Source organism: Budorcas taxicolor, chromosome 5 (genome assembly GCF_023091745.1).
Source record: "Budorcas taxicolor isolate Tak-1 chromosome 5, Takin1.1, whole genome shotgun sequence".
NCBI lineage: Eukaryota > Metazoa > Chordata > Mammalia > Artiodactyla > Bovidae > Budorcas > Budorcas taxicolor.
The window spans coordinates 159,397,151-159,421,253 of NC_068914.1; the positions used below are offsets into that span (position 1 = coordinate 159,397,151).

The 24,103-nt window shown below is 48.1% G+C and overlaps 2 protein-coding genes across 2 annotated transcripts in view; one reads left to right on the top strand and one right to left on the bottom strand.

Annotated features, from left to right (window-relative positions):
- The window catches only part of SMC1B (structural maintenance of chromosomes 1B), an 83,338-nt gene extending 71,606 nt beyond the window's left edge, over positions 1–11,732 (bottom strand). Inside the window, exons 1-3 of the mRNA XM_052639831.1 lie at positions 11,624–11,732; positions 1,315–1,503; positions 22–134 (exon numbers count right to left, since the gene is read on the bottom strand). Of these exons, the coding sequence (XP_052495791.1) occupies positions 22–134; positions 1,315–1,503; positions 11,624–11,732 (411 nt within the window). The remainder of the gene's footprint in view (positions 1–21; positions 135–1,314; positions 1,504–11,623) is intronic.
- A 341-nt stretch (positions 11,733–12,073) lies between these two features.
- On the top strand, positions 12,074–23,520 carry RIBC2 (RIB43A domain with coiled-coils 2). The gene is made up of 7 exons (XM_052639842.1): positions 12,074–12,187; positions 12,915–12,996; positions 15,570–15,914; positions 17,527–17,645; positions 19,034–19,261; positions 22,110–22,276; positions 23,442–23,520. The coding sequence occupies exons 1-7, from the start codon at positions 12,074–12,076 to the stop codon at positions 23,518–23,520; spliced, it is 1,134 nt and encodes a 377-aa protein (XP_052495802.1).
- The last annotated feature ends 583 nt before the right edge of the window (positions 23,521–24,103 follow it).

Below are 24,103 nucleotides of genomic sequence, written 5' to 3' on the forward strand. Positions count from 1 at the left end.
TAAAATACTATCGCTACTTACCTGAAAAACTAGACAGTTCCGTGCTTTGACTATTACGCCTATCTTTTCCAGCTCTGTGATATAAGCAGAACGACTCATAGGATTATCATTAAAACGATATTCTGAGCATCCTCCTAAAATAAAAGAACAAATGCTATTATGGGAAGTATAAATACCAAATATGTATCAACAACTATTGAAATGGCCAGTTATGGCAGTAATATACATGTTAAAAAATGCATTTACTCAATCAACAAATGCTGAGTATCTACTACATGCCAAGTAGTATTCTACAGTAGTAAACATAACAGACGAAAGTCTGATCTCAAGCTTATATCCTAGTAATGGAGGCAGACAAAAATGAGATAGCTAAGTAAAATAAATATCATGTAGGAAAGTGTTAAGTGCTGAGTAAAATGGAGGTAGGGAAGGGGTATGGAAGTCTCTGTGTAGGAGAAAGAGGCATCACTATTTTAAACAGGATCGTTTAACAGTCTGTCTGTGTCTCCACTGAATTCGTGTGATGAAATCCTGACCCCAAAAGTGATGGTGTTAGAGGGTGAGGCCTTTAGGAGGTGATTAGATTATGATAGTGGAGCCCTCATAAATAGTATTAAGTAAGTAAGTAAAGTCACTCAGTCGTGTCTGACTCTTTGTGACCCTGTGGACTGCAGCCCACTAGGCTCCTCAGTCCATGGGATTCTCCAGGCAAGAATACTGGAGTGGGTTGCCATAAATAGTGGTGCTTATAAAATAAAAAGATCCTACAAGTCTCCCAAGTCCCATCCACAATGGTAAGTCTGCAACCGGAAGAGAGCTTTCATCCAACCATGCTGGTACCCTCATCTTGGACTTTTAAAAAAACAACCAAGAGGCATCTATTTACAGAAGCCCAGTAAAATCCTAGCATAAACAGAAAAATATATATATGTAACTCTGAATCTTATTTACTCAGGAAATACAAGGATTTGTGAATAAATCCTAACAAAATAAAAAGTCAAATATTTCATGTAATTTGCTTTTTGGTGGTAGGAAAAACTTTCTGTACAAATCAAAATATGCATTATTATAGTTGCTTCATCACTAGGAAAACTGGATAAAGATACATAAAGAATCTCAGGAAAAACTTTTATGATACCACCACCTTTGAGGTAAACTCCCCCTTTCATTTTAACCTAATAACCAGGGAGAAAAACCACTAACTGACAGTACGGGAACCTGAATAAATATGTCTGCTTAAAGAAAAATCCAGTGGAGAATCAAATAGGTTCTATTATTTGCTTCTGATATCTGCTACTCCAAGAAAAAAAATACCTCGGATAGTCCTTGCAAATGTCTTCTCTTCTCCACTTTCTTCCAAATATACAATTTTTACACTTGCAGAAGAAGAAACAGGTTTTCCAATGTGTGCTCCATGAATGAGTTCTTGAATATTTTTCACTCTTAAATTAGCTATTTTTTCTCCCATTACAAAACTAAGTGCATCCATTACATTAGATTTCCCTGGGGAAGGAAAGACAGGAAAAAGAGTTATTTATTTTTAATGATAAAAAGTCTTGCCCAGTGTCAAAGAAACCAGGCTACTAAGGAAAGTGAAATACAACCAATGCGCTAGTGCTAAGTCACTCTCATCGTGTCCAACTCTTTGAGACCCAATGGATGGCAGCCCACCCGGCTCCTCTGTCCATGGGATTCCCCAGACAAGAATACTGGAGTGGGTTGCCACTTCCTTCTCCAGGGGATCTTCCTGATCCAGAGATGGAACCCGCATCTCTTATGTCTCTTGCACTGGCAGGCAGGTTCTTTACCACCAGTGTGACCTACAAAGCCCGATACAGCCGATACACATCTAACTAGTACTGTTTTTTTCTGTATTCAAAACGCATGTGACTGAACAATTTTATGTAGATAACTGGTTTCTGTGTAGCTATGGTAGAGTATTAAGTGATATAAATGTAAAGCTCTATACCAGAGCTAAGCCTCAGCTCTCTCCCACCATCAAGTATTATACCATGGCAAATCATTTAACTTCTCTGAATTTCGGGTATCTCCACCTTAGAAATTTTAAGTGTCACATTTTTAAAAAGGGTATCCTCAGGATTTTCCTAAAGGCTAGACTAGGGTTGCTAGAATATTTATGGTTGGTTTGTGTTGGATAGTGTAGATCAGTTACGTAGCATGTCCAAGGCTGTCATCCTATGAAAGTTCTGCTTACAAAGTTAGCAGGTATCATGGGATTAGGATTTGGATTCTGTGAGGATTCCCACCACTTCCTTTTTTCTGGCCACACCCATGGCTTGTGGGATCTTGGTTCCTCACCAGGAAGCGAACCCGTTCCCCTTGTGGGGGAAGCAGCATGGAGTCTTAACACTTGAACCACCAGGGAAGTCCCTCCACCACTTTCTGTTAAGAATGTATCACTGTGCCTAAACTGTTTGTATCAACAATATGATCTAGGCTAAACACTTGCTTTCTTTCTTGCAGTCTGGAATTTTGGGGAATGGAGGTGCTTATGTGACCATTCCCTAATATAAATCCTCAGAGTTGAGTCTTTAATGAGTTTTTGGTTAACAGCATCTCAGATATGTCGTCACAACTTGTTGCTGGAAGAATTAAGCCTGTCCTGCGAGACTTCACTGGGGGAGGATTCACGGAACCTTGCAACTGGTTTCCTAGAGTTCCTCATGTGCCTTTTCCCTTTGCGGAGTTTTGTTTCCTTTCACTGTTATGAGTAACAGTCCTGGGTACAACTATATGCTGAGTCCTATGAGTCCTCCTAGTGAATCACCAAAACTGGGGGTAGTCTTGGTGACTCCCAACTCAAATGGCAAACAGTTCTACAACCATGAGCACAGAGTACAAAACAACTTCCAAGGTGCAGTGTCATTTCAACTACAACTATCTCTGTTTAATGTTTTTTCTTATTCACATTCATTCCCTCATATCCACAAGCAATTTAAATTTCTAGCGCCAAAAGCAGAAAAAGTAACATAGAAGGATACTGCAAATCACTGGAAATATGGCTTAGAAGTGCACTGTCTTTTTTAAAAGAACTAGAAGTGGTTAAAAATGCTGCAAATATATTTAGCTAAGTTTCAGTTAACTAACAGGTATGAAACATGGCTTTTTGGGGGGTTAACAGATAATCTGCAGATTGAAAGCTATTGTAAGATGGTTACATTCACAGAAAGTGAAAGTCGCTCAGTCATGTCTGACTCTTTGCAACCTCATGGACTATTCAGTCCATGGAATTCTCCAGGCCAGAATACTGCAGGGGTAGCCTTTCCCTTCTCCAGGGTATCTTCCCAACCCAGGGATCAAACCCAGGTCTCCCACATTGCAGGTGGATTCTTTACCATCTGAGCCACAAGGGAAGTCCAAGAATACTGGAGTGGGTAGCCTATCCCTTCTCCAGGGGATCCTTCCCACCCAGGAATTGAACAGGGGTTTCCAGAATTTCAGGTGGATTCTTTGACACCTGAGCATATGTAGGTTACATATATAGAACGTTAACTGAAGTTATGAAGTCTGATGATAACAGAATTCAACAGAAATTAGTTTTATCGATCCTTATTTAAAATCTGCCTAAAATAAATGCCTCCCCACCAACGTCCAAGGTAGGGAGCAGCGGCTCTGCTCCACTGGAGCAGCCATGAAGAGAGACCCCACGTCCAAGGTAAGAGAAACCCAAGTAAGATGGTAGGCGCTGAGAGAGGGCATCAGAGGGCAGACAGACTGAAACCACAATCACAGAAAGCAGGCCAATCTAATCACATGGACCACAGCTCGTCTAACTCAATGAAACTAAGCCATGCTCTGTGGGGCAACCCAAGACAGGAGGGTCATGGTGGAGAGGTCTGACAATATGTGGACCACTGGAGAAGGGAATGGCAAACCACTTCAGTATTCTTGCCTTGAGAACCCCATGAACAGTATGAAAAGGAAAAAAGATAGGACACTGAAAGATGAAATCCCCAGGTTGGTAGGTGCCCAATATGCTACCGGATATCAGTGGAGAAATAACTCCAGAAAGAATGAAAGGATGCAGCCAAAGCAAAAAAAATACCCAGTTGTGGATGGGACTGGTGATAGAAGCAAGGTTCAACGCTGGAAAGAGCAATATTGCATAGGAACCTGGAATGTTAGGTCCATGAATTGAAAGTGGTCAAATAGGAGATGCCAAGAGTGAACGCTGACATTCTAGGAATCAGCCAACTAAGATGGACTGGAACGGATAAATTTAACTCAGATGACCATTATATCTACTACCGTGGGCAGGAATCCCTTAGAAGAAATGGAGCAGCCATCATAGTCAACAAAAGGGTCTGAAATGCAGTACTTGGAAGCAATCTCAAAAACGACAGAATGGTCTCTGTTCGTTTCCAAGGCAAACCATTCAATATCACAGTAATCCAAATCTATGCCCCAACCAGTAACGCTGAAGCAGTTGAAGCTGAACAGTTCCATGAAGACCTACAAGACCTTTTAGAACTAACACCCAAAAAAGATGTCCTTTTCATTATAGGGGACTGGAATGCAAAAGTAGGAAGTCAAGAAACACCTGGAGTAACAGGCAAATTTGGCCTTGGAGTACAGAATGAAGCAGGGCAAAGGCTAACAGATTTCTGCCAAGAGAACACACTGGTCATAGCAAACACCCTCTTCCAACAACACAAGAGAAGACTCTACACATGGACATCACCAGATGGTCAACACCGAAATCAGACTGATTATATTATTTGCAGCCAAAAATGGAGAAGCTCTATACAGTCAGCAAAAACAAGACCGGGAGCTGACTGTGGCTCAGATCATGAACTCCTTATTGCCAAATTCAGACTTAAATTGACGAAAGTGGGGAAAACCACAAGACCATTCAGGTATGACCTCAATCAAATCCCTTATGATTATACAGTGGAAGGGAGAAATAGATTTAAGGGCCTAGATCTGATAGATAGAGTGCGTGATGAACTATGGACTGAGGTTCGTGACATGGTACAGGAGGCAGGGATCAAGACCATCCCCAAGAAAAAGAAATGCAAAAAAGCAAAATGGCTGTCTGAGGAGGCCTTACAAATACCTGTGAGAAGAAGAGAAGCCAAAAGCCAAGGAGAAAAGGAAAGATGTGCCCATTTGAATGCAGAGTTCCAAAGAATAGTAAGGAGAGATAAGAAAGCCTTCCTCAGTGATCAGTGCAAAGAAATAGAGGAAAACAACAGAATGGGAAAGACTAGAGACCTCCTCAAGAAAATTAGAGATACCAAGGGAACATTTCATGCAAAGATGGGCTCAATAAAGGACAGAAATGGTATGGACCTAACAGAAGCAGAAGATATTAAGAAGAGGTGGCAAGAATACATAGAACAACTGTACAAAAAAGATCTTCACGACCCAGATGATCACAATGGTGTGATCACTCACCTAGAGCCAGACGTCCTGGAATGTGAAGTCAAGCAGGCCTTAGGAAGCATCACTACGAACAAAGCTAGTGGAGGTGATGAAATTCCAGTGGAGCTATTTCAAATCTTAAAAGACGATGATGTGAAAGTGCTGCACTCAATATGCCAGCAAATTTGGAAAACTCAGCAGTGGCCACAGGACTGGAAAAGGTCAGTTTTCATTCCAATCCCAAAGAAAGGCAATGCCAAAGAATGCTCAAACTACAGCACAATTACACTCATCTCATAAGCTAGTAAGTAAGGCTCAAAATTCTCCAAGCCAGGCTTCAGCAATACGTGAACCGTGAACTTCCAGATGGTCAAGCTAGTTTTAGAAAAGGCAGAGGAATCAGAGGTCAAATTGCCAACATCCGCTGGACCATTGAAAAAGCAAGGGAGTTCCAGAAAAACATCTATTTCTGCTTTATTGACTATGCCAAAGCCTTTGACTGCGTGGATCACAATAAACTGTGGACAATTCTGAAAGAGATGTGAGAAACCTGCATGCAGGTCAGGAAGCAACAGTTAGAATTGGACATGGAGCAACAGACTGGTTCCAGATAGGAAAAGGAGTACGTCAAGGCTGTATATTGTCACCCTGCTTATTTAACTTCTATGCAGAGTACATCACGAGAAACGATGGGCTGGAGGAAACACAAGCTGGAAACACTGCTGGGAGAAATATCAATAACCTCAGATATGCAGATAACACCACCCTTATGGCAGAAAGCAAAGAGGAACTAAAGAGCCTTTTGATGAAAGTGAAAGAGGAGAGTGAAAAAGTTGGCTTAAAGCTCAACATTCAGAAAACGAAGATCATGGCACCTGCTCCCATCACTTCATGGCAAATAGATGGGGAAACAATGGAAACAGCGGCTGACTTTATTTTGGGGGGCTCCAAAATCACTGCAGAGAGTGAGTGTAGCCATGAAATTAAAAGATGCTTACTCCTTGGAAGGAAAGTTATGACCAACCTAGACAGCACATTAAAAAGCAGAGACATTACTTTGTCAACAAAGGTCCGTCTAGTCAAGGCTATGGTTTTTCCAATGGTCATGCACAGATGTGAGAGTTGGATTATAAAGAAAGCTGAGCGCTGAAGAATTGATGCTTTTGAACTGTGGTGTTGGAGAAGACTCTTGAGAGTCCCTTGGACTGCAAGGAGATCCAACCAGTCCATTCTAAAGGAGATCAGTCCTGGGTGTTCATTGGAAGGACTGATGTTGAAGGTGAAATTCCAATACTCTGGCCGCCTGATGTGAAGAGCTGACTCATTTGAAAAGACCCTGATGCTGGGAAAGGTTGAGGGCAGAGGAGAAGGGGACGACAGAGAATGAGATGGTTGGATGGCATCACCAACTCAATGGACATGAGTCTGGGTAAACTCTGGGAGTTGGTGATGGACACGGTTGCCTGGTGTGCTGCGGTTCATGGTGTTGCTAAGAGTTGGACACGACTGAGCAACTAAACTGAACTGAATCCAAACTCATTCATTACATTAATTCTTTTGTGTCCTAGGTCATAAGGATACAGTAAATGAACGAGATAACAACCCTGTCTAACAAATGTTATAATCTACTAAGAGGTCAAACAATAAACAAACAGGAATTATATATTATAGTAAGTATTGGTGAGGAAACAAACTGAGGGATGAAACAGAGGGTAACTGGGAGAGGTAACTTCTGATAGGATCAAGAAACATTTATTAAGTAGGGACTTCCCTGGTGGGTCATTTAGTAAAGAATCTGCCTGTAATACAGGAGACCACCTATTGACAAAAATGAATGAATGAATGAACCAACCAAGTTAAGTTTTGTAATGGTCAGAGCAGGAACCTCTACTATAAATAACTCAAAATCAACATCAGGAAAATAATTCTGGAAGAGTAATATGTTAGACTATCATCACTTGATGAAGATGAACCAAGTATTCAAAGATATAAAAATTACAATATCACTCTCCCATCTCAAAACCTTAATTTTTGCACTCATCTGCCCTCTTACCAACAGCTGCTAAGTCCCTTCTGATTTCAACTCTGCATATCTCTTCCATTCTTCTCCTTCCTTACCATTCTAGTTTTTCAACCCCTCCTTTCTTTCAGAAGACTCTTAGCTGGACTCAACATTCACTCTCTTGCCTCTTCAAATTCATTCCTTCATTCTATAAACATTTATGGAACACCTATTAATCAGGCATTCTCCTAATTACTGAGGCTAAAAAGAAACAGTATGTAGGATTTTCCCCTAAGGTGCTTACAGTGGGGAATATTATCAATTTTTATCGAACCTCACTTCATAAATAAAAAAGCAGATGCTCAAACAATCATATTTGGGGGTTAGGTGTCTAATTCCAAAATCTATACTCTTCCCCCTAAAAGCAGGAAATTATAACTTACCACAATAAGTTCTAATCTAAAATTAATACACAAAGAACTATGAAACACTTAGGGGCAGCACTAACTACTGGAGACTCTGAGTAGGCTTTGCAGGAGACACTTCTGGGCTAAATTTTAAAGAGGAAGTAGAAGTTTGGGGAAGCGATGCTGAAGGTAAACATAACCGTTACAGCTTGATCACTGGTACACCCGGGAAAGGAAGGTACCACTCTATTAAGAATGGACTTCCCAGGTGGCACTAGTGGTAAAGAACCCGCCTGCAAATGCAGGAGACATAAGAAACTCTGGTTTGATCCCTGGATTGGGAAGGTCCCCCATGGCTATCCATTCCAGTATTCTTGCCTGGAGAATCCCATGGACAGAGAAGCCTGGCGGTAACAGTCCATAGGACTGCAGAGAGTCAGACAGATTGAAGCAACTTAGCACATTCTAGTAAGAAAAGGGTAAGTAATGATAAAGAGAGTCCCTTGGACGACAAGATCAAACCAGTCAATCCTAAAGGAAATCAGTCTTGAATATTCATTGGAAGGACTGATGATGAAGCTGAAATTCCAATACTTTGGCCACCTGATGTGAAGAACTGACTCATCTGAAAAGACCCTGATGCTGGGAAAGACTGAAGGCGGGAGAAGGGGATGACAGAGGATGAGATGGTTGGATGGCATCACCAACTCAGTGGGCATGAGTTTGAGCAAGCTCCGGAGTTGGTGATAGACAGGGAAGCCTGGCGTGCTGCAGTCCCTGGGGTCGCAAAGAGTAGGACACAACTGAGCAACTGAACAGAACTGAACTGAATATACAGAGATGGAACAAAGCTTGCAAGGTCGGGAATGAAAAGAGAGAAACTAAACTTAATGCTGAAGATTACAGGAAGCTACAAAGGATTTCAGGAATAGCAGTGACTTTTTCAGATACATTTTAGAAAGATTTCTAAGACAACCCACCAGAAAAATGGGCAAAGAACATAAAAGGGCAACTCAGACAATCAGTTCAGTTCAGTTCAACTCAGAGAATAAGAAATACAAAAGGCCCTTAACCATATGAAAAGACACTTGAGCTCAGTTCAAGTGTACTGAGTGGAGTTCAAGACTTTGTACAAACACTCATTCCAAGTATCACACCATTGGAAATGCAAAACGGAATTGAGCAACCCTTCACATAATCATCAGTTAAAAGGTGAAAATCACCTGGTGGTGGGCTCAGTAACTTCCTGATAAATGAGTGGAGTCAGGATAACAATGCAGGACTGACTACAGTAATCATTTTTTCAATGTTTTCTGATAATAGAGTAAAGGGAAAATGAGGAAATATATTACAGAGAAGAGGCAAGGAAATCACATATGTGAATACATCCAAGCTCAGGTATTCTTTCACGTGAGCTTCCCTGGTGGCTCAGACAGTAAAGTATCTGCCTGGAATGCGGGAGACCTGGGTTCATTCTCTGGGTCGGGAAGATCCCCTGGAGGAGGGCATAGCAACCCACTCCAGTTTCTTGCCTGGAGAATCCCCATGGACAGAGGAGCCTGGTGGGCTACAGTCCACGGGGTCAGAAAAAGGCGGACTGAGTAACTAAGCACATTCTTTCACATATACTAAGTGCAAAAGAAAACCTTAAACAACAGCTGTTTTTAAAATGCAACAGAAGTTTTACACTTCCACAATAATTATATTCCAGATTTGGTGTGCCCAGAAGGCACACATTTAAGTGCCCCCATTCGTATCTGACATATACATGAATTTACTGAGGCAACAGGTCTCTTTCAACTCACAAAAGGTGTCTGAGCTAAGAAAGGAAATCTGGACTGAGAAAGCCAAATTGGAGTCTCCAGATTTGGCAAAAATCTCAAGGTCACTATTGTTTTGGAGCTTACTCCCACCTGCTTTGGATCATTAACCCCCTCTTTCCAATCATGGAGCCAAGGTGAACCTGGCCAGGCCCCAATTCCAGTCCAGACTCTGCCACTTACTGGGCAATCTTGGAAAGTCATCTGGACCCTCTGAACCTCAGTTCCCTCCACTGTAAAATGGGAATTATATGCATTTGTGAGGATTAAACAAAAAGAAGGGTACCAGGAATTTGGGGAAAGCTCAATTATCGCGAGGGTTCCTTGGATCCAAACAGTTGTTCAAGCCCCTTGAAACCAATGACTTCCTCCCAATCTCACTCCCATTATGTCCTTTTAGATGAGAAAGGGAAGGGGATGGAGAGGAGACCAACCACGGCTAAGGGCAAGAGGAGGAACCCACAGGGCAGAGGAGCAGGGGTGAAGGAGAGGAGAGTCCAGGGTGGAACCCTGGGGCTGGGGCTGCAGGGCGGGGGGTCTGGCCTGGGTGGGGTCTGAGCATCATGGAGTTGGGGCAGCGAGTGAGGGCCAGGCCCCTGGGGGTGCAGTCTGAGGGTTGGGGAGCTGGGGCAAAGGTGAGGGTCAGGCTCCCGGGGGTGCTGTCTGAGGGTCAGGGAGCTGGGACAAGGGTAAGGGTGAGGCCCCGGGGTGCGGTCTGAGGGTCGGGGAGCTGGGGCAGCGGGTGAGGGTCAGGCCCCTGGGGTGCGGTCTGAGGGTCAGGGGGCCGGGGCAGAGGGTGAGGGTCAGGCCCCTGGGGGTGCGGTCTGAGGGTCAGGGAGCTGGGGCAGCAGAGGAGGGTCAGGCTCCCGGGGGTGCAGTCAGGGGCTCGGGGAGCTGGGGCAAGGGTGAGGGTCAGGCTCCTGGGGGTGCAGTCTGAGGGTCAGGGACCTGGGGCAGCAGAGGAGGGTCAGGCTCCTGGGGGTGCAGTCAGGGGCTCGGGGAGCTGGGGCAAGGGTGAGGGTCAGGCTCCTGGGGGTGCAGTCAGGGGCCCGGGGAGCTGGGGCAAGGGTGAGGGTCAGGCTCCCGGGGGTGTGGTCTGAGGGTCAGGGAGCTGGGGCAAGGGTGAGGGTCAGGCTCCTGGGGGTGCTGTCTGAGGGTCAGGGAGCTGGGACTAAAGGTAAGGGTGAGGCGCCTGGGGGTGCGGTCTGAGGGTCGGGGAACTGGGGCAGCGGCTGATCAGGCCCCTGGGGGTGCGATCTAAGGGTAGGGGAGCTGGAGCAGCGCGGGAGGGTCAGGCCCCTGGGGGCGCGGTCTGAGGTCAGGTAGCTGGGACAGCGGGCGAGGGTCAGGCCCCTGGGGGTGTGGTCTGAGGGTCGGGGAGCTGGGGCAGTGGGGGAGGGTCAGGCTCCGGTCAGGCCCCTGGGGGTGCGGTCTGAGGTCAGGGAGCTGGGGCAGTGGAGGAGGGTCAGGCCCCTGGGGGTGCAGTCTGAGGATCGGGGGGCCAGGGCAGAGGGTGAGGGTCAGGCCCCTGGGGGTGTGGTCTGAGGGTCAGGGAGCTGGGGCAGCAGAGGAGGGTCAGGCTCCGGTCAGGCTCCCGGGGGTGCGGTCGGGGGTCGGGGAGCTGGGGCAGCGGGCGAGCGTCAGGCCCCTGGGGGTGCGGCCTGAGGGTCGGGGGGCCAGGGCTGAGGGCGAGGGTCAGGCCCCTGGGGGTGCAGTCTGAGGTCAGGGAGCTCGGGCAGCAGAGGAGGGTCAGGCTCCCGGGGGTGCAGTCGGGGGCCGGGGCCGAGGGGGACGGTTGGCGGGCGAGAGGAGGCTCCCTGCCACTTCCAACCCGCCCTGGATGGAGTCTGAGGGTCGCTTCCCACCCCATCCTCCATCCCACCCCGTCCCTGAGGTGGGTGGCGAGGGTCGAGCCTGAGACCAGGCCTTGAGGCCTCCCTCACGTTTCCTCAGGCAAGAGGCGGCTCGGCCGACTGCGGCGGGAGAAGACATTCTAGGTCCCGAGTTACCAGAGCCGTTGGGGCCGATGATGCAGGTGAACCTCTTGAAGGGGCCTATGACCTGGCGGCCCCGCCACGACTTAAAGTTCTCCACAAGCAGCACTTCCAAATGGCTCATGGCTGCGCCCTCCGCGCCTCAGCTGCGTTCTCACACGCTGGCGGGAAAAGCGCGGGAAGCGCCTCGTGCGGTCTCGCGAGAGGAAAGCGAGAACACCTGCGAGCCCTGCGCTGTTTCTTAGCAACCGGAGTTGTTTACGTTTCCGAGGAAACCGAGACTCCAGGCCTCTGGGGCAGTGAGAGAAGGCCGATTGAAAGCCTCTTGGGCAGGCTCGCATCCCACCTGCCCGGACTCCTAGGGAGCCAGCCTCGCTGGGCTTGAGCTAGTTTTATTTTTCTTGTTTTCTCTTTTAATCTCGCATGTTTTTGAAACCTTTTAGAATTTCTTAGCAATTCGCAGTCATGGAGGTAGCACAGCCCAAGGACCTGCAGGAGGATTTTGTCCTGGCCAAAAGAAGATATGCGGAGCTGGGCAGGCAGAAACGGATTTTCAACGCCAGGAACAGGATCATCGGGGTGAGACCCTCCGGATCGGAAGGGAGAGGAGCCAGGAGGGAATGGTGGGGGAGGGGAGGGGGACAAGGGGCGGGGGAAACAAGAGAGGCGAGCAGCGAGCGGCAAGAGATGATAAACTATTGGAATGAAGCTTGTGATCCAGGCACAGCCGCGGACGGATCCAAGCTTTGCCGGGAAGAATTGTTCCACCTATTGAGTTTGCGGAGAATGAGGGAGACCTCAGAACAAGACCGAAAAATGCTCCCTGTCACTTGCCAGTCAGGCAAATTGAGTCCTGCAGCAGGGAGCGAGCTTACCTGGAGTTAGTGGCCAGAGACTGGAATGCGGTTCTTCTCTCTCTGAGCCAGACTTTCTACATTGCCAGGGATTTCCTCCAGTCCATTCAACAGACAGATGCCAGTAGAGAGAGTTCTTATTTTGTGGCAAACCTGAGCCAGGCCTTGGAGATGAAGGATAAGACGACCCTTGACTTTGTCAAGTTGATAGCCCAGTGGATGAGGCAGGCGTTAAAATGGCCATATTATAATGCAGGGAAGTCAACGCAACTAGGGCTGGGAGAGGGAAGCAGAGGGGGCTTCCCGGAGGCTGCTGCTGCTGCTGAGGAGGTAATGCTTAAGCAGTGTTCTGAGGATGAGGACCTACTGACTAAGAAAGGGAGAAGGAAGCTCTAGGGAAAGTTAAGACAGGCTGAAGAACCATATTCTCTCCCATTGTTTTCCTTACCCAGGGTGACACCATGGCCTGGGATGCTCAGGTTTGTGACCAGAACATAAAAGCAGCAACTGAAAAAGCGAGAGAGGAAGCCTTTGGTGAGCATTCTCTGAATGGCCATAGTTCAGGGCTGTGTGCCTTTAGACCCAGGTCACATTCCTCATGTATGTAAAGCCTTGTCATTTTCACGCTCTTCTTCCTTTTAAAATTTCAGTTTCTTGTGCTCAGTTAACTTAATGCACCAATTCTTCCACACTTGAAAATTAGCTATTGAATTCTATATAAGTAGAAAATATATTGTGTGCAGATATGTAAATTTTTCTCTGTTTTCTTTAAAAAACTAGGTATGAAAAACCTCATACACACACACATTCTCTGCCAAAAGCTCAAGACCTTCTACCAGGGACAGCTGGTAATAGTAGACAACACACACTATTGAGCCCATACCCCAGAGCTGACTCAGAACCAGGCACGGTTCAAGTAAAAGTGTTCTGGCTTGTGGGTCAGATTCTCAAATAGTATTCATTTCTGCCCCGGTTATGTCCAACAATGCCTTTTAAAGCACCATAAGGATTTTTTGAATAGAAAAAAAGGATACAAAATTATTTGTACAATGGGTTATCAATTAAGTTTAAATATATAAATATACATAAGTTCAGTTCAGTTCAGTCGCTCAGTCGTGTCCGACTCTTTGCGACCCCATGAATCGCAGCACGCCAGGCCTCCCTGTCCATCACCAACTCCCAGAGTTCACTCAGACTCACGTCCATCGAGTCTGTGATGCCATCCAGCCATCTCATCCTCGGTCGTCCCCTTCTCCTCCTGCCCCCAATCCCTCCCAGCATCAGAGTCTTTTCCAATGAGTCAACTCTTCACATCAGGTGGCCAAAGTACTGGAGTTTCAGCTTCAGCATCATTCCTTCCAAAGAAATCCCAGGGTTGATCTCCTTCAGAATGGACTGGTTGGATCTCCTTGCAATCCAAGGGACTCTCAAGAGTCTTCTCCAACACCACAGTTCAAAAGCATCAATTCTTTGGTGCTCAGCCTTCTTCACAGTCCAACTCTCACATCCATACGTGACCACAAGAAAAACCATAGCCTTGACTAGACGGACCTTACTCAGCAAAGCAATGTCTATACATAAGTTAAAAATATATAAAAATATGTTTAGAAAAAGACACCAAGGAGCTATACCAAAATATGAGCAGTGGTAAATTTGGAGTGATGGTATGATGAATGAAGTTTACTTGCTTCTTCATCAGGTCAGTTCAGTCGCTCAGTTGTGTCTGACTCTGTGACCCCCAGACTGCAGTGCGCTAGGCTTCCCTGAGCTTCACATCTCCCCGAGTTTGCTCAAACTCATGTCCATTGAGTCAGTGATGCCATCCAGCCATCTCATCCTCTGTTACCCTGCTCTCTTTCTGCTCTCAATCTTTCCCAGCATCAGGATCTTTTCTTCTTTATAGTGTTTCATATTTTCTTTTAAAATTGTAGTGTAAAAGTAATTGAAACCTGTGATAAACCATAATGGAAAAGAATATAAAAAAGAATATATATATATATGTATAACTGAACCACTTTGCTGTACAGCAGAAATTAACACAGCAATGTAAATCAATTATACTTCAATAAAATTTTTTACAAAAGTAATTCAAACTTACAGAAATGATGTGAGAGACATACATATACCCACCACCAGACTAGATATGAACATTTTGCCAACCTGGCTTTAGATATCTTATATTGAGAATGATTTTTGAGAATTAAATGTCACACAGAAGTAGCTAAAGCTCTCCTTCATCTTACCATTTTCCTCTTCTCCCCTCCTCAGAGATGTGATCATTCCCATGCGTGTTTCTGTACTTGTACCCTTCATGTAGGTTTATCCATGACAATATAAAATTTGTGTGTGTATTTTACATTTTTACATAAAAGATATTGAATGTGTCCTTTTGCAACATTTAAAAAATTCAACAACCTATTTTGGGAACTTGTAGGTGATCTCCATACAGAATATTCATTTTAATTGCTTTATGATATTTTCTTCTATGAATTTTAACCACAGTTTCTTTTTCCTCTGCTGGTGGCTGATTTAGATTTTTTTCCAGTTTTTTTAAATAATTGCAAACAATGTTAGTGACTCTCCTGCACTGTGTCCCAATGCTCATGTTCCTGGTGGACCTGGATGTGGAATTCACAGGTCATAGGATGTGTGCGTTTTCAGTTTTAGGGGATGTTGGCAAGTTGCTTTCCACGGTTATAAAAGTACCAAGTCATGCTTTCACAAGCAGTACATGAGAAACCTCTACGTTTCTCCACATCCTTCCTAATACCTGCTATTTTTAGCGTTTTAAAATGTTTCTTCAATTCATTGGATGTTTCCCATCTCGAGTGGTTGATGATCTTTTCACAAGCTTATTGATCATTCAGGTTTCTCTGTAGTGATTTGCCTTTTCCCTTCCTTTGCCCCTTTTGTGGTTAGGTTGTTTGTTTTAAAGTTGATTTGTAGATGCTTTTTTATATTCAGAATTCTAATCCTTCAATGGTTGTGTTAACCTTTGGGAGAGTTGGATGACTTTTAGAATCACTAAAAATTATTTTTGGGGGGAGATTCAAATTTCTTTCTCTCCTCTGAATCTTTCGCTAATGAACATGCTGTATCTTTTCTAGCTGCTGAAATGAGACAAAATGACAAGATCACATGCATATCAGAAAACCGGGAAAGGAGAGATAGGAAAAATCTCTGTAAAGCTATCAACGATTTCCAACAGAGCTTTCAGAGCCCGGAAACACGCCGTGAATTTGACCTCTCTGACCCCCTAGCCCTTAAGAAAGATCGTCCAGCCCGGCAGTCAGATTATGATGCTTGGAATACAATATCAGGAATGCAGAAGTTCATGGGAGAGGATTTAAACTTCCATCTGAGGAAGAAATTCCAAGAGGAACAAAACAGGGAATGGTCCCTGCAACAGCAAAAAGAACGGATGGTAGGCCGGGAGAACCAAAAATGTGCAGGTAACAGAACCAGAGACAAGATCAACCCCCCCAAAACAAACAAACGAAAAAAGAAAACAAACCAACCCCAGTGGTTTTTTTTCTTTTTTCATTTTTGTCTCTTAAGCCTCACTGATAGGCTACTTTAGCCACATGGCCAAACAAAGAGACACCAGAACCCGTGTTTCCGGATTTGGACGTCTTTAGCCACACGTCCATCATGCAGGAAACACTTCCTGAGCTTGTGGTCTGTCAGGGTGCCCGTGGGATCCTGGAGCCCAGGGTAACTCAGCATTGGTCTGACCCTCAGTGTGCTCACAGCCTGCTGGGAAGACAGTGGGAAAGACAAAGGTCTAGCCTATGTCAGTTCGTGTCCAGTAAGCCGCTTGGATCATCCCCCGAACCTGACCGTCCACCTCCACCGATGGGAGCTCTGTTCTTCCTGTTGCTCCGGTCCAGACCAGGTCATCTTGACTCCTTCCTCTCTCTCAGGTGCCGCACGCACTCCTGCAGCAAGTCATCTCAAGTTCCAACCACCATCACTGCCTCCACCACTACCACCAGACTCAAAGGCCAGCACATCCCAACTGGATCACCGAAATAACCTCTGAGTGGCCTCCCAGCTTCTGCCCTGGTCTCCCTACACGCTCTTCTCAGCCCAATAGCCAGAATGATCCTGTTAAAAAGTTAAACTGCTCAGGGACTTCCCTGGTAGTCCAGTGGTTGAGAATCTGACATCCAGTGCAGGGGACGCAGGTTTTATCCCTGGTAGGGAAACTAAGATCCCACATCCCATGGCACAGCTAAGCCTGCGTGGCAACTGCTGAGCCTGTGAGCTCTAGAGCCTGCTTGCCACAGCAAAGATCCCACGTGCCAAGGCAAATGTATATACACACAAAGCTGCTACTTCCCTGGTGCTCCAGCGGTTGCGATTCCATGTGTTCCCAATGCAGAGGACATGGCTTAAGTCCCTGGTCGGGGAACTAAGATCCCATATGACTCACAGCATGGCCAAAAATAAAAAATTAAGTGGGATCCTTTGTTCAAAACCAATAGCTTCTTACTTTACTCATTAATGATTGTTTCAGTTGGTGAAGAATATGCCTGCAATCTGGGAGACCCAGGTTTGGTCAGGAAGATCCCCTGGAGAAGGGCATGGCAACCCACTCCAGTATTCTTGCCTGGAGAACTCCGTGGACAGAGGAGCCTGATGGGCTATAGGGCTATAGTCCATAGGGCCACAGAGACTTGACTGAGCGACTAACACACTTACTCAATCAAAACCAAATTTATTTCAAGCCACCAGCAAGGCCTTCACAGTCTGACCTTATCTCCTACTACGCCGCCCCCTAAGCCCTTCTCCCTTGGTACCGCAGATAAGTGTGCTCAGTCGTGTCCGTAGACATTACCAGGCCACAGTGATGATTGCTAACGCTGCCGGGCACGGGTCTAAGAGCTTGGCTTGAGTTAACTCATCTGTGTCTCCCATGAGCCTTCCATTGCACCCCCCTTCTTCTGATGGGTGCGTGATGAGAAGCAGATGCAGAAACAACAGTCCACAGGGCGCTCTGCACATCTGGGAAGGAGCCTTGGGCAGGCACACATGCTTTGACTGTATTTTCCTTCCTTTCAGAGGATCTCTACTTGAAGACAAGGCTACAGTTTGATGAGACAGCCAAGCACTTACAGAATCTGGAAACCGCCACCAGGAAGGCAGTTTGTACAACTGTGAAAGAATTCAACATGAACCAGGTGTATACCCCAGGCCTGTCTGGAGGGGAGGGAAGACACACAGCCACCTCCCTGAGTGTCCCAGCATTCTCAGCTCATCAGTGATAGCCATGGTTGTTGTTGTTGTTACCACGCCACGTGGCTTGCAGGATCTCCGTTCCCTGACCAGGGGCTGAACCCAGACAATGGCAGTGAAAGCCCAGGAATCCTAACCGCTACACCACTGGTGGACTCCCAGAATATGGATCTTTTTTCATCTCTGCAACAATTATCTGATCTTATTAGTCACTGTGTTCAACAGCCCTGTCAGAGAGGCACCATGAACTCAATTGATCAAGAAACAGGCTTAGAGGGAGGAATGGTCTTTCTTAGAGACAGCTGAGTACTAATCTGATTTGCTTTGGCAGATGTAAACACTGGACTTCCAAATATTAGAAGTCCAGTATTCAAATCAGACCTGTCCAATGACAAAGCATGCGCTTATGTAATACAGTCAGGCTGGCCTCCTTGTTAGCACCTGCTACTGAGGGCACCTAGCAAAGTGCCCCATCTGTCCAATATTAAAGAGAACTGGTTTCATCCTTCTCTTGACTTGACAGAGAAATAACTCTAGCCCAGAGAGGGAAGGTGTCTAGCTGCAGGTCACAAAGCCAGGGCCTGTCCCTTCTACCCATCGCCTTCATGTAAGCAGGGATTTGACCAGAAATTTATTTGTCTTGGGGACTGAGGTTGACAGGCAGTAGGAACACCTTTTAGAATTCACCACTTCTGCAAATCACTTGGTTGGCGGTTCTTTGTGGCCTGCCGCTGGCCCAGGGTGACCAGGACCACAGGGAAGGGTACATAGCCCTGTCCTGGGGGTGGGTGAGGCCAAGGAGAGGGGAGATGGCCACCTAATGGGGGGAGGCCGCTCCCTGCTTTGGCAAATCACCGCACACAAAGACCTGCCGGGATTATGCACGTGACCAACTGGTAGTGATCCTCTGAGCCCAGCCCACTCACCCAGCATCACCCAGGCAGCCAGGGGTCCAGGGACCTCCCCACGTCTATACCTGATAAGTCTCCACCCACCCGCCCAGGAGCCCTGTTTAGCACATTCTTCCTTCAAGGGCCCCTTCAAGGTTTGCCAGCCTGTGCCTCAGTCCCACCAGGCTCACTCAGACAATGTGTTAAGTTGCTCAGTTGTGTCTGACTCTTTGCAACCCCAGGGACTGTAGCCTGCCAGGCTCCTCTGTCCATGGGATTCTCCAGGCAAGAATCCTGGAGTGGGTTGCCATGCCCTCCTCCAGGGGATCTTCCCAACCCAGGAATGGAACCCAGGTCTCCCGCATGGCAGGTGGATTCTTTACTGTCTGAGCCACCAGGGAAGCCCCTTCAGAGCATCCTCCTTAATATCTTCCCCTGCGCAGGCCCTGGAGTCAGCGGAAAAGAAAATCCAAGAGAGAAAACAAGAACAGGAGGACAACCTAGCTGAGATCTCCAACCTGCTGCGTGGGGACCTGCTCTCAGAGAACCCGCAGCAGGCAGCCAGCTCCTTCGGGCCGCATTGTGTGGTGCCTGACCGCTGGAAGGGCATGAGCCAGGAGCAGCTGGAGGAGATCCGCCTGGTGCAGAAACAGCAAGTCCAGGAGAAGCTGGTGCCTGTCCCCTCCCCACTTCTCCAAGCCCCCAGCCCCCCACTGTTCCCTCTACCACCACCCCTCTCCACCCGCCCCAGCCCTCAGACGTGGCTCTGTGCTCCCTCCCGCCTTCCTGGAGCATCTAGTTATAGCCACTGTCACACTGGGCCCCAGAAGCTGCCCTCAAGGAGTCTATGTTCCATTTGTAGGGGAGGACAAGAGTGGAATGATCCCGCAGGTGCTGGGTGCTGGGCAGGGGAGGAAGCTGGGGTAGGGGGGCTGAGAGTGCTGGGAGTGAGGAGGGTCATCATGGGACTCATGACCTTGAAACAAAGGTCTGAAGGTGGAGGGAGTCACCTGGGGAGAGGCTTCTCTCTGCGGGGGCAGAAACTGCAAGGACCATGGCCTTGACCGCAGCCACAAGGTGGGGGTGGGTAGGGCTGTATTTCCTTGAGGGGCTTCTCTGGAGCCCCTTATTTCCTGGTGAAATAGGAGAGTGGTCAGCAGCGAAGGTGGAGGGGAGGAGTTTTGCAAGAACAAAAGTGCTCAAAGGTCATCTGGAAAGGGGAAGGGGCAAGTGGCCAGGAAGCCCCAGCTCCCCTCTCCCCCTACTTTGAGTCCCGGTCATGAACTTGAAGCGACTCTTGTGAGTAGGGCCATGCTCGCCTATTATGGGAGAGCTGGGACTCAACGATGGTCAGAGCTTGCCTGGCAAGTGGGACCAGGTGGGAGGCTCAGGGTGCCCAGGTGTCTGCCAGGGGGTGTCAGCTGTGGACGCTGGGCTGAATGAGGAGGAAGATAAGGACACATGGAGTTCAAGGGGTCATGGAGGGGTGTCGAGTCCGCGGACTGGCAGTCACAGTGTGGGGGAACCTCGTGGGAAGGAGGGAGTGGAGAAAGAGGGGCAGGTCCTCACTGCGGTGGATGGGACTCCAAGGTGAGACTCCGGAGGGGGGTGGTATTGGCAACAACAGGGTGAGGGCAGAGCTTCCCAAAGCAGGCCGTCTGGACCAGCCACACCTAGGAACTCAAGAGCAATAGAGATCCTCAGGCCCTCGCCAGGCCTACTGAACCGGAAACATTCAGCAAGTGCTCCCTCCCTGCCAGGGCTTCTGATACCCGCTGGAGTTCGAGAACCATGGGCATCATTTGCCCCCTGGGCGGGGGATGGCTGAGAGATTGGAAGGGGGTCTTTGGAGAAGAGGCAGAATCACTGGAAAGCAGGGAAAGGGTCATTTCTGAGTATGTTGAGAGAGAGCCTTGCTCAGTCGTGTCCGACTCTTTGCGACCCCATGGACTGTAGCCTACCAAGCTCCTCCTTCCATGGGATTCTCCAGGCAAGAGTACTGGATGACGTGAAATAACAACAGGAGAGAGATTTGGAGACATTCTCAGACCTGCAGAGGATGGGCGAGGTTCCCAAGGGGTCCGCAGATGACAGCCGCGCTCCGTGTGATGCTGTGGTCGGTGTGATGCTGTGGTCGGTGTGATGCTGTGGTCGGTGTGATGCTGTGGTTGGTGTGAGCTTCCCAGCAGACGGGCACGGGGAGAGGGAGAGGTGGCCTGGACCAGGAGATGGGGAGCAGGTTGGGCACCTCGCCTTAGGAGGGGAAACAGACAGCAGCCAAGGGGTGAGGCAGGGGAGTTAGCCCAAAGTGGGAGGAGCCTGAGGCTGGCATCAGGACGCCACCTTCGCCAGGCCCGGCTCTGCCCTTCATAACGGTAGTTCAGCCCAACTGCCTGGCAAGGAAGTTTGGCCATCTGTCCCAAAAGCAGCATTTTTGGTCTGATTTTCAGTCTCTGTAGAAAATTAATAAGAAGCTGCTACTGCTGCTAAGTCACGTCAGTTGTGTCTGACTCTGTGCGACCCCATAGACGGCAGCCTACCAGGCTTCTCCGTCCCTGGGATTCTCCAGGCAAGAACACTGGAGTGGGTTGCCATTTCCTTCTCCAATGCATGAAAGTGGAAAGTGAAAGGGAAGTCGCTCAGTCGTGTCTGACTCCTAGTGACCCCATGGACTGCAGCCCACCAGGCTCCTCCGTCCAAGGGATTTTCCAGGCAAGAGTACTGGAGTGGGGTGCAATTGCCTTCTCCAAATAAGCAGCTAGAGAAACACAAGAAGAAGAAAACATCCCATGTGAAATCCCACACTCAGAAGACCCCTCTCCCATCCCCCAACATGCCTTCTGGTGTCCTGTCCCCGGCTCCTCTTCTGTATAAGGACATAATTTGGGAAGTTGAGATCACGCTAAGAATACTCTATCTCTCAGTGTGGGCTTCTATGTGCCCATATCGTTCCCAATTCTTTTTTTTTTTTTTAATTAGAGCATGCTGCTGCTGCTGCTGCTAAGTCGCTTCAGTCGTGTCCGACTCTGTGCGACCCCATAGACGGCAGCCCACCCGGCTTCCCCGTCTCTGGGATTCTCCAGGGAAGAACACTGGAGTGGGTTGCCATTTCCTTCTCCAATGCATGAAAGTGAAAAGTGAAAGGGAAGTCGCTCAGTCGTGTCCAAATCTTAGCAACCCCATGGACTGCAGCCTACCAGGCTCCTCCATCCATGAGATTTTCCAGGCAAGAGTACTGGAGTGGGGTGCCATTGCCTTCTCCGAATTAAAGCATAGCCAGGCATTTTTTAAAAATTATTTTATTTATTTGGCTACGTTGGGTCTTAGCTGTGGCTGCAGAGTCTTTATTGCACCGTGTGAACTCAGTGCAGCACATGGGATCTTAATTCCCCACCCAGGGATAGAACCCAGGCCCCCTGCATTGGGGGCTCAGAGCCTTAGCCACCGGACCACCAGGGGAATCCCCTCTGGGGCTCTCCTGGGGGACAGGCGGTGGTGAGTCGCCTGTCCTTTCTGTAGAGGCTCCAGGAGGAAGAGCGCCAGCGAGACATGGACTGGGACCGGCGGAGGATTCAGAAGGCTCGCGCCACCTTGCTGTTTGAGCGGCAGCAGCAGCGCCTACAGCGTGGCCTGCGCAGGGCTCTGGACTGCAGCAACCTCAGCCTGGCCAGGGAGCAGCTCCTGCAGTGAGTGCTAGGCCGGTGGGGGTTGGGTGGGGGGGGTGGTTGAGGGGGCTGGGAACTGGGAGCACCATCGAGGGCACCAGGCCCGGGGAAAGGGGAGGTGAGAGCTGGTGTCCTGCAGGGCCCAGGGAGCAATCACTGACCTTTCCTGGACCCTTGGCTCACCTTCCCTGAATCTTTCCTGCCCATAGGCTCAGGACCCTTGGGGCATCTTTCACCAGAGGCCCCCCCACCCCCGCCCGTAGCAGCAGTGAGTGGGGCTCTGGCACAGCTACCCGGTAAAGAGGAGCGGGGAAAAGGCTCAGAGCTAGGAAGCCAGAAATCAAGTGCTAGGAAGCCATCGGTCCCCACGCAGGCCAGGGAGGGACTGAGACTCCCCTGTGCCCACATTCCATAAATACCTGTACCTGGATAGTCCTCACTTAGGCACCGGCAAAGCCCAGTGGGCTCGGACACAGGTGCTGGTAACAGAGTTCACGGAGGTCCCCGGGAGCCCCAGGGGAGGACTCCGGGTGGGCTTCCAGGAGGAGGCATGTGGCCCAGACACAGGGGACGACGGTGCCAGCTGCCCACCACAGGGAGGGCCCATCGGGCAGAGGGAGGGGCAGTCTCTTCTTGCCTAAGGACAGGCCCCCAGAGTAGTTCAGACTCCAGCTACAGAAAGTGTCAAATGTGGATCAGTAGGTGAATCTGCCACTAAAAACACATTATTTAGCTCTTTAATCTCTCTATTCTTCAAGCTCTGGCTTGAACTCAGAGGGGACCCACGAGTATCTTTTCCAATCAGATGTCTATTGACTGATGGTTCCATCTTTGAGGGTCAAAATGGGGAGAATTAAGAGATCATCTCACAGAAATCAAATGGGAGGAGCAAGCGTGTTTACAATCACGGAATTCTAAGATGTCCCCACATCTCACACGCACAGGTCCCTAGGCTAACCAGCCAGTTCAGTTTAGTTCAGTTGCTCAGCCGTGTCCGACTCTTAGTGACCCCATGGGCTGCAGCACGCCAGGCTAACCAATCAGCAGTGACGAAATGTCCCTTCTTCCCCTTGAGCGAGTAGTGCGGGATGAATTGTGTCTCCTGGGGATAAGACACCAATAAAAAGTAGAACATTTAGGAAGTCAGGCATTTGCTGATTTCTTTTTCTCCTTGTTTCATTATCAGGAAAGAACATATGAAAGAACTCTCTACCAATCATGCCACTGAAGACTATTTCACACAATTTAATACAGGAAGTCGATAAGGAAAAATTCACCTTCTTTTCCTCTGAACCGTTAATGTGTAAAGCGCAGTTACCTTGAAGAGTCATATCTATTTAAAAAAAAAAAGCACCCTTTGGTCCAGAAATACCGTTTGAACTGAATTATTCTGTTGTAGACAAAGTTTGATTAAACCTCTTCCTGTATTTCTATGAGGAGGATTCGTGTCCACTCAACTCCGCTCCAACTGGCTCCAGAGCACCTCTGTGTGCTGGGGACCCAGGGATGAAGGCCTGCGAGTTAGGCTCTCAGTTCCAGTGGTGCGTTACCCACCACTTTGTTTATTTGTTTTAAGAGTGTCATGTTTATTTATTTAATTTTATTTGACTGCTCTGGGTCTTAGCTGCAGCATGTGGGATCCTCGGGCTTTATTGCAGCGCACAGGAGCCTTTGGTTTCGGCGTGCAAACTCTCACCTAGTTCCCTGACCAGGGTCGGAACCCGGCCCCATGCGCTGGGAGCATAGAGTCTTCACCCCTGGACTTCCCGGGAAGTCTGCACGGGAGCCATTTTACCTGCTTCACGTGGAATGAACTAATTGCTCCCTCACAGCACCCAGGGGCGGGTG

Excerpts from the sequence above, each read along its gene's own strand:
- RIBC2 (XM_052639842.1), top strand. The coding sequence starts at position 12,074 with ATGGAGGTAGCACAGCCCAAGGACCTGCAGGAGGATTTTGTCCTGGCC. Across the intron at positions 12,997-15,569 it reads AGCGAGAGAGGAAGCCTTTG|CTGCTGAAATGAGACAAAAT; the intron begins GTGAGCATTCTC and ends TATCTTTTCTAG. Across the intron at positions 17,646-19,033 it reads AAGAATTCAACATGAACCAG|GCCCTGGAGTCAGCGGAAAA; the intron begins GTGTATACCCCA and ends TCCCCTGCGCAG.